The sequence below is a fragment of the Eulemur rufifrons genome, chromosome 17 (genome assembly GCF_041146395.1).
Source record: "Eulemur rufifrons isolate Redbay chromosome 17, OSU_ERuf_1, whole genome shotgun sequence".
In the NCBI taxonomy this organism is placed as follows: domain Eukaryota; kingdom Metazoa; phylum Chordata; class Mammalia; order Primates; family Lemuridae; genus Eulemur; species Eulemur rufifrons.
The window spans coordinates 44,851,249-44,869,444 of NC_090999.1; the positions used below are offsets into that span (position 1 = coordinate 44,851,249).

The window sequence follows — 18,196 nt, forward strand, 5'->3', positions numbered from 1 at the left end:
TATATAGTATACTTTTAGTCTTCCACCGTTCTAACTTGGGAGGAAATCAGAGGGTAAAAGTGAAACATACTGGCTGTTAGTCTGAAACAGCTACTCCCTACAGCACTGGAGTTCTGTTGTCATTAATAGCTCTTGCAATGGAGAGAGATTATAACGTGCAGAGTCATAAATGTTCTTATGTCGTCTGCGACAGTATGCTATGCAAAATTCCCAAGAAGTGGTGATTGTTTGAGGCTTTAGACATTTCACATTAAAACGCTGATAATATCTTCAAAAACCACAGAGGCATGGGCCTTATAGGCCTAGTTACTCTGAGTGCCTTTGTGGTGAGGTTTCATTTATTTTTTTCTGAAGCACCTGGTTGCAAGAGGTGGGCCACTGAATTCATAGGGGCATAGTCACAAAAAATATTGAAAACCAAGTATCTGTTTATTTGAAATAGCACATAATTCAAAGCAATGTTGATACCCCAACTAGATGTTTTTCTGTTCTTTATTGAAAACAGCCTGAACTTAGTTATTAACCCAGGTCTTTCTCTGCTTTGACCACCCTGCTCTACTTTTCTCTTGAACTAGTTTTTTTTTCTTTTGAGTATCAAAAAAAGGTATAAAAACATTTTGTGATCTTTTAAGCACTGCATAAATTCAAGGTTAGATTTATTGCTGTGCTTCTCTGTTACAGTACAGAGCTGATTGTAGTTGAAGCACCGACAGTGAGCATGGGTAGGTATCCAGAATGATTATCTGGTCTCAGCTGTGCAAAATCCGCTAGTGACTGGAGCATTTTAATGATCTTAATTAGACCCATTCCAATGATTCATTCATAGCAAAGTGCTAAAGAGCTGTATATGTGGGTGTATGTTTTCAGGGAAGATTGTGCCTGCAGTTCCACAATTAGAAAAGTTTGGCTTGAGGCCCTGTTAGAATCAACCATATCCCTATGAGATGATAACACATAAAGCTTCACTGGTCATTTCCATTTCAGTGTGACAGAGTTCAGCAGACTGTTCTCTAAGAGGCTGGCATTGAGTGGGGTTAGGCCAGAGAGCCCATGAGGCAGTGAGCAGCCTCATGGTTGAGGAGGAGGATTGGCAAGAGAGTGATATAAGGGAGAAGAAAAGTATTGTCAAGTTAGGAAAAAAGTTTGGAAAAGGGAGATACAGATGTGCAAGATGAGCCTTGTATTTTGCAGTTTTGCCTTGTCCTGGCCCTATTGCAGAAAGTTGGTGCATTCCCCTGCCCCACTGTAGCTCGGTGACCTGGCACGTGGTGGGGAAGTGGTGCAGTAGTACCTGTCCTGTGATGCTGAGCATCCCCTCAGGGTGCGGCCCCTCCAGGGAGAGGGCAGACGTGCTTCATGGTGGCAGCCTCCTCAGAATTACTGTGGTATGTGCCACCAGGGACCTAGCACGCTGCATGGTCCAGTCTGAGGCAGGAGGACCAGAGGTGAGAGCTCCCTGGCCAGCCAGGCCTGGCTTACCCCCACCTGCTATTCCTCCCCCCCCCCCCTTTAACATTTTGAATTATAGGAGCAAGTAAAGGGATTTATAACTCAAGGAAATGTGGACAGGTGGATGATAGAAGCTACCTCTTCTTTAGGAGGAGCCATGAAGTTCCCTCTACCCACACATTTTATCCCCTTTTGCCTGCCTAAGAGCCTGCCGAAATGCAAACAGAGCCAGGGAGGACTAACCCATTAACTGAGGGCTGATGATTAGTGATGTAGTGTTGGTCCATTTACCCCTTTGTTTACTGTCTGTCCAAAGACCCCAAAGGGGAGTAATACAGTCTTGACAGCCAGTGGGATGGGGAATGGGAGGGTGTATTACACTTTGAACGTGTTATGTTCTGCTAATACTTTTACTTGTAAGCTGCAAAATTATGTTCTCCTTCGTGAGACAAATTTTGCAGAGTAGATTAACATTTTCAGACATTCACTGTATATAGCATCTTTAACCCAAGAACTGTCATTTCTAAAGAAAATTCTGTGTCTATAATATCAATTCCCTGTTCTCTCCTTGTTGTCTTTTTCAGACATTCACTGTATATAGTATCTGTTACCCAGAAACTAGCATTTCCAAAGGAGATTCCCTTGTCTATAATTCCCTGTTCTTGTTGCCTTTCCTGTATAATAATTTTTGATTTGGTAGTTTTTAGCTATTTATAATGTTGTTGTATGATCTAAGTTGGGAACTGCTTGCCACTTCCAGTTTCTGCCACCAAAAAAACGTTTTACACTTTGGGAAAACAACAGCAGCTTGACTTTTTAAAGGAAACGGTCTCTCTTCTGGGTCCAAACTGGAAGCTGATATTTAAGCTGTGAAACTCATTTTTTTCTTAAAAGTGTCAATTAAGAACGGGTTGAAGCGTCACAATCCGTGCACTTAGAGTCATGTTTTTGGACTGGGAGCAGGCAGCGTGGCACCTGCTGCAAGAGGTGACGTCTGACATCATGCAGGGCTACTTACATTGCTCTGCTCTCCTCCACGGCTCTGTCCTGTCGAGGCTGCCTTTTTAGCAGAAGTTTGAAGCCCAGAATGCACTTTAATATTGTAACAAACACACTTGCAAAATAGTTTCCACATTTTATAAGAATGGATTCATTACACTGCATCCTCTGCAAAGAGGATGTATTCAAGACTTTGAATTTGAGGATGGTGTGCTATAAAAACATACACATTGGACCATCGTATCTGGAAGAAAAGTAGCTCCCTACGATGCCTGTCTCTTCCACTGATACTAGGTAGATATTTCTACCTCCAGCCCTGCTCATTTGTCTTGTAGCCAGTGTGGGACATGTTAATGACCACTAATTTCATAAATGAAATTATTGCAGCTCATACTGTCAAGATGTGAACCTAAGCAGACCTTAGGTTTTCTGACTTAATAGCTTAACTGTGCCAGCCTGTCCCTGATAATTGAACCTTCTGTCATCTGCAGTCAACAGACAGTCTCTCACAGAGGGTACACAGACACTTTTAATGCTCATTTTAAGGGGAGCCAGTGGCAGATGGAGAGCCATCAGATGAAAGAATTTTTATTAATCATGGCATTTCTGAAGATGTTCTGACTCCACACTATGCACTGTGACAAACACCGGGATACCTGATTTCTAGTATTTCAGCAGGTTCTTGGTGTATAACAAACACTGCGGGTGCTCCCCGCTCCCTGTCAACTCAAACTAGATCCCTTCACGGTAGAGTTAAACTGTTATCTATGACATGCTAGTAGTGAAAAACACAAAACTCTTATGTGACCCTCTTGGGATATAAGGAATATAGTTCCTTTTTGTATGTCTTTATAATTTTGATTTCAAAGCTAACACATCCTCCAGATAACAAGATTCACAATGAGGAAAAGCTGAAGACCATTTTCTCCTGCGTGGTACAGGAGCTACCAGCCACATCTCCCAGCCCCAATGAGCCCCTGAAATGTGGCTGCCCTGAATTGAGGTGTGCTATGAATATAAAATAAAAGAGAAATGAAGACTAAGATAGCTTAAAAATTTTTCAATCGATTGTATGTTTAAATGACAATATTTTGGAGATATAGAGTTAAGTCAAAGATTACGTTTCACCTGTTTCTTTTTACTTATAACGTGGTGACTAGAAAATGTAAAATTATATATGTGGCTTATATTTTGACCCCACTATTTACAGAGCATTAAAAGTCATTCTTCCTCTGAATTCCTAGTCGAAACTTTACTCAATGACTGTTTTGTGTATTCTGTTCAGTTTCGTTTGTGTTTATCTGTGTCTTTGCTTCCAAAATGAATGATCAACTGGTAGAGAACAGTTGGTCTCATACCGTGATTTTTAAGAGTGGGGAGGTTTGGTTGTCACCATGATGAGGGAGATTCTATTCCCATTTGGTGAGCATCACCAGATATGCCAAACATGCTGTAGAATACCTTTGAAAAATAAAAATACGGTAAGTAGGGAAATGGTCCAATCGCGGAGAGGCTATTCCTGAACTCTCTACTTCTCAGGTCTGTTCTCTGGCTAGAGAACTCTTTCTAACTTTCTTGTCTAGAGCGTGGCAGTCTGTTTCCAAAGTAGTGCAGTGGGCTGCACCACAAAAGGGTGCAGTTGTTAAGGAAACCATATGCCCTATGGGGCCTCATGGGATGACACTCAGTTCATACATAAGGGTCCCTTGGAAGGGAGTTGCTTTTATGTCCTCTAAATCAGATAATTGCTCATCAGTTAAATCCTGGTCTGACTAGTGCAGCTGTGTGAATCTGGACAGATCACTTATCTGAGCCTCAGTTTTCCCCTCCGTAAAATGAGGATAATGATAGAAAATTTCTTATAATGTGAAAGATTATATTTTCTCAAATAATTTTAGTAAAGCAACTTAGCATAGAACCTGGCACACATTAAGTGCATTGTAAATGTTAGCCATCTTCGTAATGAAAGCCTCAAACACTAAGGGCAGCTTTTAGGATATTATTTCTGATCTTGTTTGATATGGGATTATTTCCCATTACCACACTTTTGATAACGTATTATTTTTCAAAAAAATTAAATGAACAACAAGTTCCCTTAGAAGGGAATAGATAATCTTATAAAGATCTAGGGTTTAGAGACCAGAGCAGTTTCCTTTGAGTGTCGGGACTTCCAACTAACCCCCTTGTTTTCTCCCTGGCATCTGTACTCACTGCCTGTGTAGACCACGAGCTGATTGTGCGTGTACCTTCCCTCCCCTCATCTCTAAGAGCCCAGCACTGCTGTGCACACATTGGTCAAAAATCTCAAAATGTCAAAGGGAATTGCATTTACAAGTGACTTAGTTCAGGAACTCCGAAGAGGGACAAGAGGAGAAAGAGAAACCAAAGGTGGAGTGGAAAGAGAAGGGCCCTTGGGTTCAGACAGACATAGGTTGTAATATCTGTTTTGCCAAACACTAGTCAAGTGACCTTGGTGCCGTCACCTAACCTCAGAGTCTCTTTCCCACATACGGAGCCTGCTGTACTTCACAGGGCTGTGTTCATGACTCAAGGAAATGACCTGAGTGACTAGGGTAGTATCTAGGGCAGTGACCACGTACCTTCGTGTCACTCTCAATTTCATGATCTCCCAATCCTGATACACAGGAACCCGGTTAAAGTTACATTGTCTGTTTTGTAGTAGTCATGACTTTGGAATACATTTAAGAACATGGAATTAGTTGTGTTTTATTAGATCCACATACAGAAGTCAGAGAAATTTTTTAGTCCTTTTGAATTTACTGTTCATTCTGGCAAAATGAAATATACCTAACTTGAAAATACTACTTTAAACTCTCCTCCTTCCTGGGTTAAAAATTATACATTAATGTAGCCCAGTGAAATATAACTAAAGGTTGCCATTCTTCCATTTATTTAATTTCATTTATTCCTCCTCCCAGCACACATGCATATTTGAAATAACATTTTTTTGGTGCAACTCCAGCCACCCTCTAGGTGCCTGTTTGTGTTTTCCAGATTTGCAACAACATATTAATTAAGGAGAATATAGAGTTATTTTTAAAGTAATTCATGATTAAATGTAAATTATCTAATTTTTTCTGCTACACAGCAGGTTTCTAATGGTTTTTCATATGATATAGTAACAACCATAAGACATTTAATGATAATTTTTTTATGTAATTGTGTTAGAAACCCCTTTCTAAAAGTTTCTCCAATAAGGGACATCAAGTGACCCCCAAAAGTAGTTTATGGACTAAAATGAACCTGTCTTCAGAAGGCTGATACAAAAAGTGACCAACAGGGGGAAACCCAATCCAGCCTTTTAGATTAATTCACTTAACTCCTAGCCCCCCTTTAAAAAAGTACCCAGGCTCCTATTGGAGCCAACAAAAAACATCTGTTGTTTTATTTATAGCCACAATTTCTAAGAAGCATATTCTATAGCAGATGAAAAAGTAGTTGACAGCTCATAATTCATAAAGTTACTGAGGCCTAATCTGATAGAACAAAATGTACAAAACTCCCTCCCGTGGTTCAGGCCCTATCACTTCCCTTTCAACTGAAGACAGAAATGGTGCAACAGAGAAGTGGAGCATAGGTTGTTAGGTTGTCAGGAAGGAGGCAACTCTGAGACGATGATGCAGAGAGGAACACCCTGCAGTGATAAATGATTGCTTGTGCCTGCAGGCCATCACCAGACCCGAGCACTGGTACTTTTTCATTAACAATATCCCAGGAATTTTCATTATAGGAAACCAACATTTTCTTTACCATTTCTACTTTTGGACAGGACATTTCAGCTGTGTTCTAGCTACAGAGTGTTACCAACATACCCCTATCAAGAACCTAAAGCGTTGATTAAAATTACTGATTGTATAGTCCCCCTCTGAGTGAAGCTTAATCTATTACTTCACCTCTTCCACCAGTTAGCTCTAATTTATATTGACATAACCACTTTTCTTTGTTGACTTTCAGGCAATGACTCGCGTACACTCCTCAAATATCACCTCTCTCTACTTGTCAGCTTATTTCTGAGAATCTTTTTGGGAACATGGTCAGGCTTCTTTCTATAATCAATATGTATATATTTTTTGGGGGGTATTTTCTTTTTTGTTTTTTCTGTTTTTATAATCAATGTATATTTTATAGTTTGGTTCTGTCTGTAGGGCCTTCTGTGTATCGCATTTTTAAAAAAGTAGATTGGTCTGGCACAAATAACTCTCCATAGCATAATACTATTTATCACCCTGAGATTTTTCGAGAATTTAATGATGGGGTCCAACTTCTGCCCAAATTGACCCATCTAAAATTGTAATTGTTAAAATCATAAACAGAATGAGTCTACTAATTTCTGTAGCTGAGAGGTAAATGGCCTCCTGCTGTTTCACTAATGGTCATAGTATTAATATATTATGAGATAGGGGAATTTATTTATTAGCCCACCAGAATTAATCACCTTTGTTGGAGGTAGGGAAAGTATATGGCTTCATTTCTAAAACTTTGGTTCCTCACACAATCATTAAGGGTTGTGTTTCCTTTTATCACAAAATTGTTACCCTTTATTATATATGGATAGCTTATCTTGTATCAGTGATTTTTTCTTTCCAAATTAAAAATTTTTTTAAAATTAAAAAATCCTACTACATGTTATCGTATTTTCCTATGTATTTATTCTGCACTGGCTGATAGGGAATTTTCTGTTCAATATTTTCAGGCTCTTTGTTCTTTTGGCTTTTCTTCCCAATTCCACACACACTTAATTGTTTTCCTTTTCTTTTCCCCTTTGATCACGGGCACTTTAACTCCCTTCATGTACTTATTAAGCCTATTTTACTAAAATGTCATTCTGGGATCCTTGGAAATATAAATACAAAATATATATTTAAAAAAACTATTTCTGGGCCTTCTCCCCACCTGATGATTAACCAGAAGAGTCCATTATACCTTTAGCCAGCTATATTTAGCCGAATAAAACCCATTACATCCTTGGGGAAGAATGTGCTTAGTTTAGCCTTCTGAGAAAATATTTAATAAATGCTGTCCTGAAAATATTTAGCCTGGCCGAGTGGGCTGGCAAGGGTTCAATCCTGATAAAGCAGAGGTGATGGTGAGAAGCCAGCCCGCTCCGTTGAAGCTCCAGTTGAACAAACGCACCTCTTGTCACTAAGGTTTTAATTGTCGCTGTGAGCTTTTCCATTGGTATCCTGCAAAGATTTTTCCACCTCTGCTCGTGGCTTTGTAACCTCCCAAATGGTGTCATACACTGTGCCTGCCTGAGGCGGCAACCTAGATTCATAGAGTTACACTTGGCTTTGAAATCCCATCTGTTCTTTAAAATCGTAGCTTTATCACTTAGTGCTGGCATGACTTTAGCCAACTTGCTTGGCTTTTCTTAATCTCGGTTTCCTCATCTGTAATATGGGGACAATTATAATTCCTCACAAGGTCATACAGATCAAACGGGGTAGAGCACCGAGCATAGTTTCAGACGCTAAGTGTTCACTACGTGGGAGCTATCACTAGTTGTAGTAGTAGTCATCTGTGATTTTCTGACATTTTCTGTTTTTCTCTACCCCGCACCACACACCAAATTTACAGAGCTGAGTTCTCTTGCATGTGGCGTGGTGACAAAGGCTCTGACGTGAGTGTCGGCAGGACTGAGTTCTAGTCCTTTGCTTGGACTTCACGTGAGACCTTGGGGAAGTTGTGACTCACACGATCTCTCCCTGCACAACAGTACAGAGACACACAGAGCCGCAGAGCTCTCCGCTGCTAATCTCTCTCTTTGATATTGAATTAAGTATTAATGTGATATCAGACCTAATACAGTTTGATAGCTAAACCCTCCAGTCAGCATCCTCTGCCTGACACAAGTTTAAATGTTTGTCAGCTGGGGTCTGGTGTAAGACCAACCCAAGCAGCCTGGGGCATTTAGGTAACAAGTTTTAGAAGGTTATTCATTGAGATCCTTCTCCTGTAGTGGTTTGAGTTTTCTTTCTGTGGCTGGTGGGCTCATCCTCAGTCCTTGCTACTCAGAATCTCCAAGGACCAGCAGCAGGGGCATCACCTGGGACCTTGTTGGACATGCGGAATCCCAGGCCCCACCCCTGACCTCCTGAACCAGGTTACTAATGTGGACAGGAAAGTTGGGGCAGCACTGCCTAAATCACTGCTGTTGGAGATATCCTGACACACACGGGGTGTTTACTAAATACCTAAGGAGTTCGTGATTGATTCTGACTTTTTGTAGCGAAGGTTTCTTTCTTCTTTTTGGGGTGTAGTGCATTGATGTAACTCAGGTTACCGACACAAAACACCATAGTCTGGGTGACTTAAACAACAGAAATTTATTTCTCACTGTTCTGGAAGCTGGAAGTCTGAGATCAGGGTGCCAACGTGGCCAGGTTCTGGTGAGGGCTCTCTTCCTGGCTTGCAGGTGTCCACCTTCCCGCTGTGTCCTCAGAGGGGCAGGGTGGGGAGCAAGCGCTCCGGTGTCTTTTCATAGAAGGACACTACTCCATCCTGAGGGCCCCACCCTCATGACCTCATCTAGACCCAGTTCCTTCCCAAAGGCTCCATCTCCAAATACTATCACATGAAGGGTTAGGGCATCAACGTATGAATTTGGGGAGAGGGGACGCAATTTAGTCCATAGCAATTGATATCTGGACCTTACTTTGAAATGCATGTAAAAAAAAAAACTTGATGGATAGATGGGTAAGTATGTAACAAAGTAAATATGATAAAATGTATTGTAGAATCGAGGTGGAATATATATGGGCATTCACGGAACAATTCTTTCAACTTTTTAGTATGTTGAAAAATGTCAGAGAAAAAAACCCTACTCCCTCTGTAGTTATTTGAATGGAATCTGGTGCTGGTTTTCTCCTCTGATTTCCATCCAGGCTTTCTTAAAACTGCCTGTTCTGTGTAGCTGGACAAATAGGCCTCTTTGGCAGTTCCCTCTCCCCTCTCTCCCCACTCGCTCTCTCCTTGGTCAGCCAGTGTCCTGCTTCTGCACCGCTAGTGAGTTTCCAGCCTGGATCCAGTGCTGCTTTCTGGTCTCTGGTTTCACCAGTGATATCTTTCTCTCCAGTTCCCCTCCGGATCCCAGCCCTCTCCTGATCCCGGATCCTTCAATTGCTTATGACATGGGGCGTCTCAAGTTACGTTTTAAGATGCTGCTTTATTATTTTTAAGCATTTCTAACATTTTGTAAGTTTGACTCTGAAGTTCCTTATTGGATGTAAGTGGAGAGAAGTGAGCGTCTCCACAAGTTCACCCTCAGCCAGAGGTAGCGTGGTTCATCTGGAATGCCCCTGCCTCTCTCTCCTGCTATGAACGGGGGCTCCCACTGCTTTTCTGTTGACAGTGTCAATTATCTGCATTTTAAAATAGTTTATAATGAGAGAGAATGTATTAATTTGCTTATTTTGGGGGGAAGTGCAAAAACTGATATTATCAAAATAGCTTAACCTGAACATAATCATAAAGTATTATTCTCTTATGGGATCGAGCACATAACACCCTTATTGCAGTTATCTTTTAAATTAGGGAGCCTTGGCAAGAGATTTTGGAAAACTTATAGGTTTCTCCCCTTTCCTGGGACTTGTATACTCTGACAGAGGAAAGATAGGCCCAAGGTGAACTCAGGCATTACTTAGGAGATTTGTGACATTGGCCAAATGACTTCTCTAAGTCTCAGCTTCCTTGCCGTTAAATTGGGGCTTATAGTGACTATCCATCTTTGAACTGTTATGAAAAATAAACGCATGTCTGTAAAATACTTAATGAAGTGATGTGGCTTCTAGTTGGTGTTCAGTAATAGTCATTCCTTCACTCATTCATTCAACAAACAGCCAAGTGCCCACTGCAAGAATGCTTTCTTTTTGGGGGGGAAGGGGCCTCTTTGTCACAGTTTGTATGAAGTCTTTCTAAGCCAACAGACCAAAAGACCAACTTCCCTTATAAATCATTGGCCTCTAAAATCCCATGGACTCAACTATAAATTTTTTTTGGTGGGGAGATGGGGAGGTCCCTTCTTCCCCATTTACCTCCTACCTAGCATTTTAATTTGCTGTACACTGTAAATTGTAATCTTTGAATCAGACGCCAACTTAGGTGATAAGAATCACAGTTAATTAGGCTAGCCTGTCAAAGATTAAGTGTAATCTTGCATTTCAGTTATCTCTTAACTCCACGGCTTTAGCTAAGGCTGTCAGAAACAAAACTGTAATGTCTGCTTATGTTTAATAAGATCTTTGCCTGCTGTTTGTTTCCTATACCAGTCTGTTGTGTAGGAATAAAACTAATGGGAAGAGGATCTCACATCCCTTTCATTTGTTTTTAAGCTGTAGAGCAGAAGAGATAAGTGGGAGAAGATAAACGTAAAGGTATTAAAGACTAATTAGGGTATCTGAAAAGATGTGCAAACTTCCAGTTTAAATCTGTTGGCAACTCTTCATTCTCTATTAGTTATCTCAGAAAATAACGTGGAGTTATGGCTGAAGATTTATTTTCACATCTACTCTTTCTATTCTCATTTTCAATTGCCCCCCTCCCCCGCTGCTGTCTCCTCCTCCTCCTCCCCAAAAAGTCCTTGTTCCTCCCAAGCTCGATATAATTTAGTACACAATCATTCCAACTTTATTTTCCTTCACATTCAGAAAATTGAAGTCTAATAACTCTAATGGATTAGTATTGTAGCTCTTATTGGGAAAAGTTGTGATAAAATGAAAATAATGTGATAGGTATGACTTCTGAAAAGATACTGAGTATTGTTTATACATAGAAAAGCAAAATGCAAGTATCTACCAAAGGTGCTTCTAGCTTGCTGCCTTTAGAAAGTATTGAGGACTCTTTCTTAATTATGATAGTTTCTGGTCTTAAAATTTGTCATTGCAATTGGAAATTTTAAAAATCTATTAATAATACCAGAAATTACATGAATAATTCCAACAATAACTACCCATTAATTTGTGCTTTCTACATACTGGGCACTATGCCTATCATGTTTGTTTGTATTATTTTTTTAGTTCTTCACATAATTGTTCCCATTTTCCAGATGAAGAAACTGAGGTTCTAGTTAATTATCTTGTCCAAGATTACACTCAGTGAGTGCAAAAGCCAGGATTAAAACCCAGGCCTCTTTAATCTTAAACCTGTGCTTTTAATCACTTATGTATTACTGATTAAACAGGTATGTTACAAAATTAAGGAACTCATAAGTGGTTTCGTGCTTTGTTTTTGGTTTTTAGCTTCCTTATCTTACCCAAAGAGCACAGGCCAACATTTGTTGTGGCATTGTCCATAGAGCTTAAGAAATTTAAAGTTCAGGATATCAGTCATTATATGCATAACGTATGAGTGTGCTTAAAACGTTTAAGAAAAAAAAATGGAGTTAGTTAGATTTGCCCACTAGAATGTACATTTTTCATTTGAAGTTGTGAGAGAGATAGGAATACAGTTTTGATTCATCAGCAGTTAGTAGACAGGCTAACATCTTGATATAATATTGATCTACATTTTGCATATACACTCTCTTTTCTGTGTATTTGTATTACATTTTTAGAGGTAATTGCAGTTTTTCACACACTTCCAAGCTGCTTCCATCAGTAATGAAATAGTTGGCTTGGGCAGTCTCTGGAGTCCCAATGTTTCAGCTTAAACTTTCCACTCAGCTCTGCCAGGCACTAACTTTAAAATATCTTTTTTTATGGAGAACGCCTCCAAAAGGTGCAGCTGTGTGCTGGTTTCATCTTGCACTTCATAGCAGTGTTGGCACCACTTAATGCAAAGAATGCCACTGTCTCCCACACACCGCTGGTGCCCAAGGACTGTTGAGGCCTGTTCGTGTTAGTGGTTTGGGAAGGGCTTCAGTTTGGAGAGAAGGCTCTCTTCTGTTCCATGTGATTGGTTGTCACCAGGGCAAAGGGGGAAAAATAGAACTAGTGGAAAGTGCAGCATCGGGATGTGTCATCAGAAATTCTTTCTACAACCTGGGACACCTAATTCATCGGTGTTCTTGTCAACACCAAAGACTGATTCCTCCTTTCTTTTGAAATAACGTGCGTGTTGGATTCACCACTTTTAGACCTTTCTGCTATTCTTTCTTCCCTTCTTTCTAAGCAGTTCTGATTTCTTTTGATGAAAAATGATTCAGCTAAGTGAAAAACTGGGGTTGGATTGTAGTAGAGGAATCTACAAGTTTATCCAGACTCTTAAGAGTGGACTTGGTTCTCCAGCCTTGTACGCTGTGCTACAGCAGACCTCAAAACCAAAACTCATTGTTTGTTCAGGTATAAAAATTGAAAGATGAAACTTAATGAGAATTTATATGTAAACTTTAGGAGGATCATGTGCTCTGTTAATTTGTGTTTTGCTTGGTAGCCCTACCCTATGTGATCTATACTCCTAGAATCTTTTTTTTTTGTAAGTTTCTAAAATGTTTTATATTTTGGTTTTTCAAACTGTATGATGTAGTACTTTATCATGGACTTTTCAAAGAACAACTTGCCAAATTTGGTACTTCCTAGCAAATTGTCATTTCCTTTTGGAATGTCTTAAAATGAAATCATATGGAAAAAGTAATTATTGACGTTGTGTATTTAATAGAATTAAAGGAATAGTTGATTTTAGCGTTGCTGTTAAAATTAATATTTCGTTTTGGAATACTTGTTAGACTTTCAGTGGTAATTGATACTGTTGCCCAAAGTAGATGATATAAACTTCAAAGCTTCTTAGGTTGTAGGGCTTTCACATTCCCTATGTCTAAGTATTTTAAAGGGGAAATGGACTGAATCATAGACATTTTGCACTAAGGAACAGGAAATCCTTGAATTGTTTTTTTTTTTTTTTTAATCGTCTCTCCTTGTAAAATTTACCTTTTAAAACTTCAGCTGCATAATCTTGATCAGCTGTGATGAGTCATACATTTGCACGGTAGAGCTTTTATCAATATTAAAAATTCAGTGGGAAATTCACTCAATACCTTACAAAAGGAGTACTTATACTTCCTACTATTTGCATAGTTTTTTCCTTTTTTAAGTAATCCGGTGTGCATTTTGAGAAAAGTTCCAGTGTTCTCCCAGATATCTGACTGGTAGCTATTACAACGCCTTCTAGAAACTTCATCTAACACCTGAATGAGTAAAACAAATGATACATTGTAGCCCAGGATACTGTAGGTAAACTAAAATTTTTTGCCAAAGAAACATTGAAAGGACAAAGGAAAGTAAGAAGGTTTTGCTTTTTTAATTTTTTTCAAACTGAGTGAAGAAAGAGAGGGATGGAAGTATATGTAGCATTTGCCAACCCAGCAATATAACAACTGTTGGTTGCATATTTCAATCACAATTAGATGAAATCTTTTATTATTTAATTTAACTTTCATATTTGATTGTGTTGATAAGATTCTGGGATGAGATAAACCTTTATTAAGTAACTGCATTTTCAGTGCCAGCGTTAAAGTTTTTTTTTGTTTTTTTTTTTAAGCCTGTGTAATTTACGAGGGAAGGGGAAGAGGAATTGGCATGTTAGTTGCGTGAGAGTTATGTGAATGTGTATGTATATTTACTATTTAATCTTCAGCTTTTTGAGTTTTGGGATATGCCAAGGCCTTGTTAGCTTGAGAGGGCAAAGGAGAGACACTATAGTAAATCCTAATTAATAACAGTTCTCTACAGAGTCTACACTATTTCTCTACTTTTATATTTCCCTTCTAATACATATGCTGACAGGATGATATTTTGTTCAGTGTAGAAGGTATTTGTGGGAGAGGATACTTTTGTGAGCTGACAATCTACTTAATGCAAAGGAAAGTGTTAGAATTTATCAGAGGAAATGAAATGGTATGCTCTTTCATTTTATAGTATTTCTTTTTATTTTACAATGCTTTTAATTAAAAAAGACTATGAAACTTCGAAGGCAATTGTATTGTAAGTGTTTTTTGGATACATTCACATTTTAACATTTAGAGATTTAGAAGATGTCATTATTGGATTTTTTTTCAAGGGCTCACCCACATGAGTTTTCTTATTAAAATAGTATGTCCTAAAACTTATTACTAACCCCAAACAGATTCCTAGCCCATTCCTGGATATTCTGATTCTGGGGCTTTAGCGTGGTAACTGGGAATCGGTATTCCCAGCAAGTTCTCCAGGTGATGCTTGGGCTGTGGCAGGTGTGAGACACGCAGGAGAGATGAAGTTCCCACCCAGCCCTCTGCACGTGACTATCTGGAAACTTAACAGCGAGTCAGTTCTGCCTTTAAGTCCAAGATACTGCAGTAAGATAAAGTCACCCAAGAAACTGAGTGATAAACTTTGCAGGGCCTTGAGTTCAAATATTGGTTAGCTCTGTGTCAAGATGCCCTGTCCTCGGGGATAGCTTTATAGTGAAGTCTCTGTAACACAGAGCTGACTCAGGAATCTTTCATCTGCCATTGACAAAATTTGCCCTTGCTCAGGCAAATAGAATTGTACCTTGAATACCGTGGGAACTGGCCACATATAGCTATCCAATACAGATCGATTAAAATAAGTCCAGTGGCTATTTCAATTTAAATCAATTAAAATAAATTCAGTTCCTAAGTTGCAATGGCTGTGTTTTAAGCACTAAGTAGCCACGTTTTGACTACTTAGTAGCTAGGTAGTTGTTTCATTGAAGAGCACAGATAGAACATTTCCATCATCAAAAAAAGTTCTGTTGAACAGTGCTGCTCTAGGATTTTCCTTCAAAATTTAGCTCTTCTCTTTCTATCCTACATAGTTGCAATGGCTATTAGAGCTAGGTGGCAAGATCACATGTCCATGTATATACTCCATATTGATATTGCAATCGGAAAGGGTCTTAGACCAGAGGGTTAGGGTTTGCAAAATGACTTCAATCATACTTAGCTCTTCGAGTCAAAATTGAATAACATTACTTTTGTATCATGAATTTGTTGTTCTATGTTGACTGTTTGTACTTGAAATATGGGCTTAATTAGAAATTTGTTTAACATAGTACATAGTTCATCTTTCTTAAGTTATATAAACTATTTCTAGATAAGAGTGCAAGTGATGAATCATAAATGTCTAAAAAGTTATTTATAGATGGCTAATAAACAGGTTGCACATATCGATAGTTTTATAAAGACTGTCATTTACCTAAATTTTGCAGTTTGAGAAATTTGAGATGAATATGTTTAGCTCCCTCTTCTGGAATATTTTGAGAAAAATATTTTTACTTAACAGTGGTTTGTTTCTTTCTTTTCTTTTCTTTCTTTCTTTCTCTCTTTCTTTCTCTTTCTTTCTTTCCTTCTTTCTGTCTTTCTTTCTTAAGAATATGGTTATCAATGTAATGTCCAAGAAAGTTATTTATGAATATCATCCAATTATTTTTTTTGTATCATTACAATTGGTAAAACATGTAAATAAAACATGGAAAATCAGTTTAAATCCATGTAAGCAAATAAAGGCTCTGACAGCAGTTGGTTACAGGGACTGAATTTGATGCCAAGTGGGCAGTGATCACTGTGTCGGCTTCCAGACCTGCCACTCGGCCCACCCCTGGCATCTGAGGGACTTGAGGCAAGAGTACAAAAGGAGGCCCAGGTACCCTGCGTCTAAATATTTTAGTTATAAATCATGTTATTAACAAACTGTTAACAAAATCTGTCCTATCTTCTTACCTGGGCAGCTGTTTCCTCCTAATGACCAAGAGGCCAGATTTGAATTCAGACTTCTTGGGCTCCTGAAAGTTCTGCCTCAGAGCATGGGGATGAGGGGAGAACTGGACCTGGGCTCGTCCCAGCTTCTCACTGCCCACCCCGAGTCCCTCCCACCCAGCCGCAGTGCGCTCCCAGGCCCAGGGGTGTACCTGGGCAGGGAGATCTGCCCTGGGGAGAATGGACCTCTAGGGGAAAGGTCATGAGAGGCCTTTTGGCAGGGAGTTCTGGGATTCTGGGTAGGTGCTCTGAGCGTGTCCTAGGGGAGAAGAAGTAGGCATGTCCCCTTGGCCTGAGAGTGCCGAGCCCAGGGTCATGGTCCCTCTTGCTGGGGCCTGAGTTTAAGATCAGATCTAATTAAATTATTTTGTATTTAAACATTCTCCATTGTGGTCTAATGCATTTGACTACCCTAAATTAAATATAATGGTGGGATTTTTGTTTGTTTGCAGCTTTGACTCTCCCAGATCTTGCAGAGCAGTTCACCCCTCCTGACATTGCCCCCCCTCTTCTTATCAAGCTCGTGGAAGCCATCGAAAAGAAAGGTAACCAGACTGTCAGAGGGAATCGTCCACTTGTTATACCTTTATTTCATGGCTGTTATAATTTGTATTTGTCTCTTGGGCACTCATTAAGTTAATTTCTTAATACCTGCTATGTACAGGTACGATGCAAGACGCATAAGCTATTTGGGGCTGTGTAAGGAGGGGAAACAACCTTGGTCTGTGATTTCTAACTCTAGATTAATATGTAGTCATTGTGTGGAAACTATTAAATTCTCCATAATTTAATAAACATGATTAACTTCTTAGTGGCCAGATGGTTTAGCCAAAATTATTGACATGCCACATAAGATTAATAGTGGGAGTCACTTCCAAGAATATTTGGTACACATCTAGAACAGATACTGGATGGAAGTGGGAATGTCTCTCTGGCAACAGGCTTGCAGGTTCTCCAGAGAGCTGTGTTTTGCATACATGGTCTGTTTTGCGTCCTAGGTCTGGAATGTTCAACTCTATACAGAACACAGAGCTCCAGCAGCCCCGCAGAATTACGACAGCTTCTTGATTGTGGTGAGTGTCACAGAGCTAGAAATACAAACGGGAAAGGCAGGTCTTACCTTTCTGTTTCAGGTAATGCACACACAAAAACATTGAATTTAATCCATGCAACATTCTAAGTTTAAAGGGAAACTTTACACTTAGAAATCACACACAGTTCTCTCTGCCTTCTTACGGTAACAGTGCAAACCAGTGCAAACCTTTGATGTCTGTCTGCTGCATTGAGGCATCAGTGTGTGCACGCCTGCCTGCAGGCATGTTGGCTATCATTGCAGCATGAGGCCCTGGGTCCTGCAGAAATTGCAGAGGAGAGAAACCACCTCAACCCTGCAGTTGGCTACATCTAATCAACTGGATCAGTTAAAAAAAAATTTCCAAGCCTATGTCATTTAGTAAATGTCTCTTCTGACTTCTTTTTATTAACTTTTCTTTCCATTTTCCCTTTCCCTTTCTTTTTCTTTTCCCTCTTTTTTCCTTTTTTCTTTCCCTTTCCTTTCCTTCTGGCTTGCTTGTTTTTCGTGTCATACATATATATGTTAAGTAACATCATGATTTTGTTACATTGAGTGGTGTGCGGATCAGCTAATTCTCTAGGAAGAAAATATCCTGGTTTGTAGCATTTGCCCATTTCATGGAGTGAATATTCCCACCATAGTTGATTTCAGGCTAACCGATATGATGTTACTGGCTGTGGAGTTGGGAAGAATTGAGGACAGTTGGCTCTTGTGAGCTGATACAAGCCATCTCCAGCACACCATTGGTTGAATGACAATTAGTTCAGCCAAGTGGTGGCGTTTCTATTTATTTCCTCCCCACTTTGGCATACAAAAAAACCTGTACACATCAGTTTACTTGCCATCGTTCCAGACAGTCATCTTCTCATATCAACTTCTAGAAACTCTCAGATCCTTCATTCCCTCACAATACTTTTTTTTTTTAGAAAAATAATTTTCTGCCTCACAGAGTTGAATGTTTGAAC

General features: G+C 39.5%; 1 protein-coding gene across 2 annotated transcripts in view; it reads left to right on the plus strand.

The window, feature by feature from the left end:
* PIK3R1 (phosphoinositide-3-kinase regulatory subunit 1) overlaps positions 1 to 18,196 on the plus strand; it is an 85,866-nt gene that overhangs the window by 38,086 nt on the left and 29,584 nt on the right. For both annotated transcript variants that reach the window (XM_069492584.1, XM_069492583.1), the window contains exons 3-4: positions 16,609 to 16,701; positions 17,155 to 17,229. In XM_069492584.1, coding sequence (XP_069348685.1) covers positions 16,609 to 16,701; positions 17,155 to 17,229 — 168 coding nt within the window. The remainder of the gene's footprint in view (positions 1 to 16,608; positions 16,702 to 17,154; positions 17,230 to 18,196) is intronic.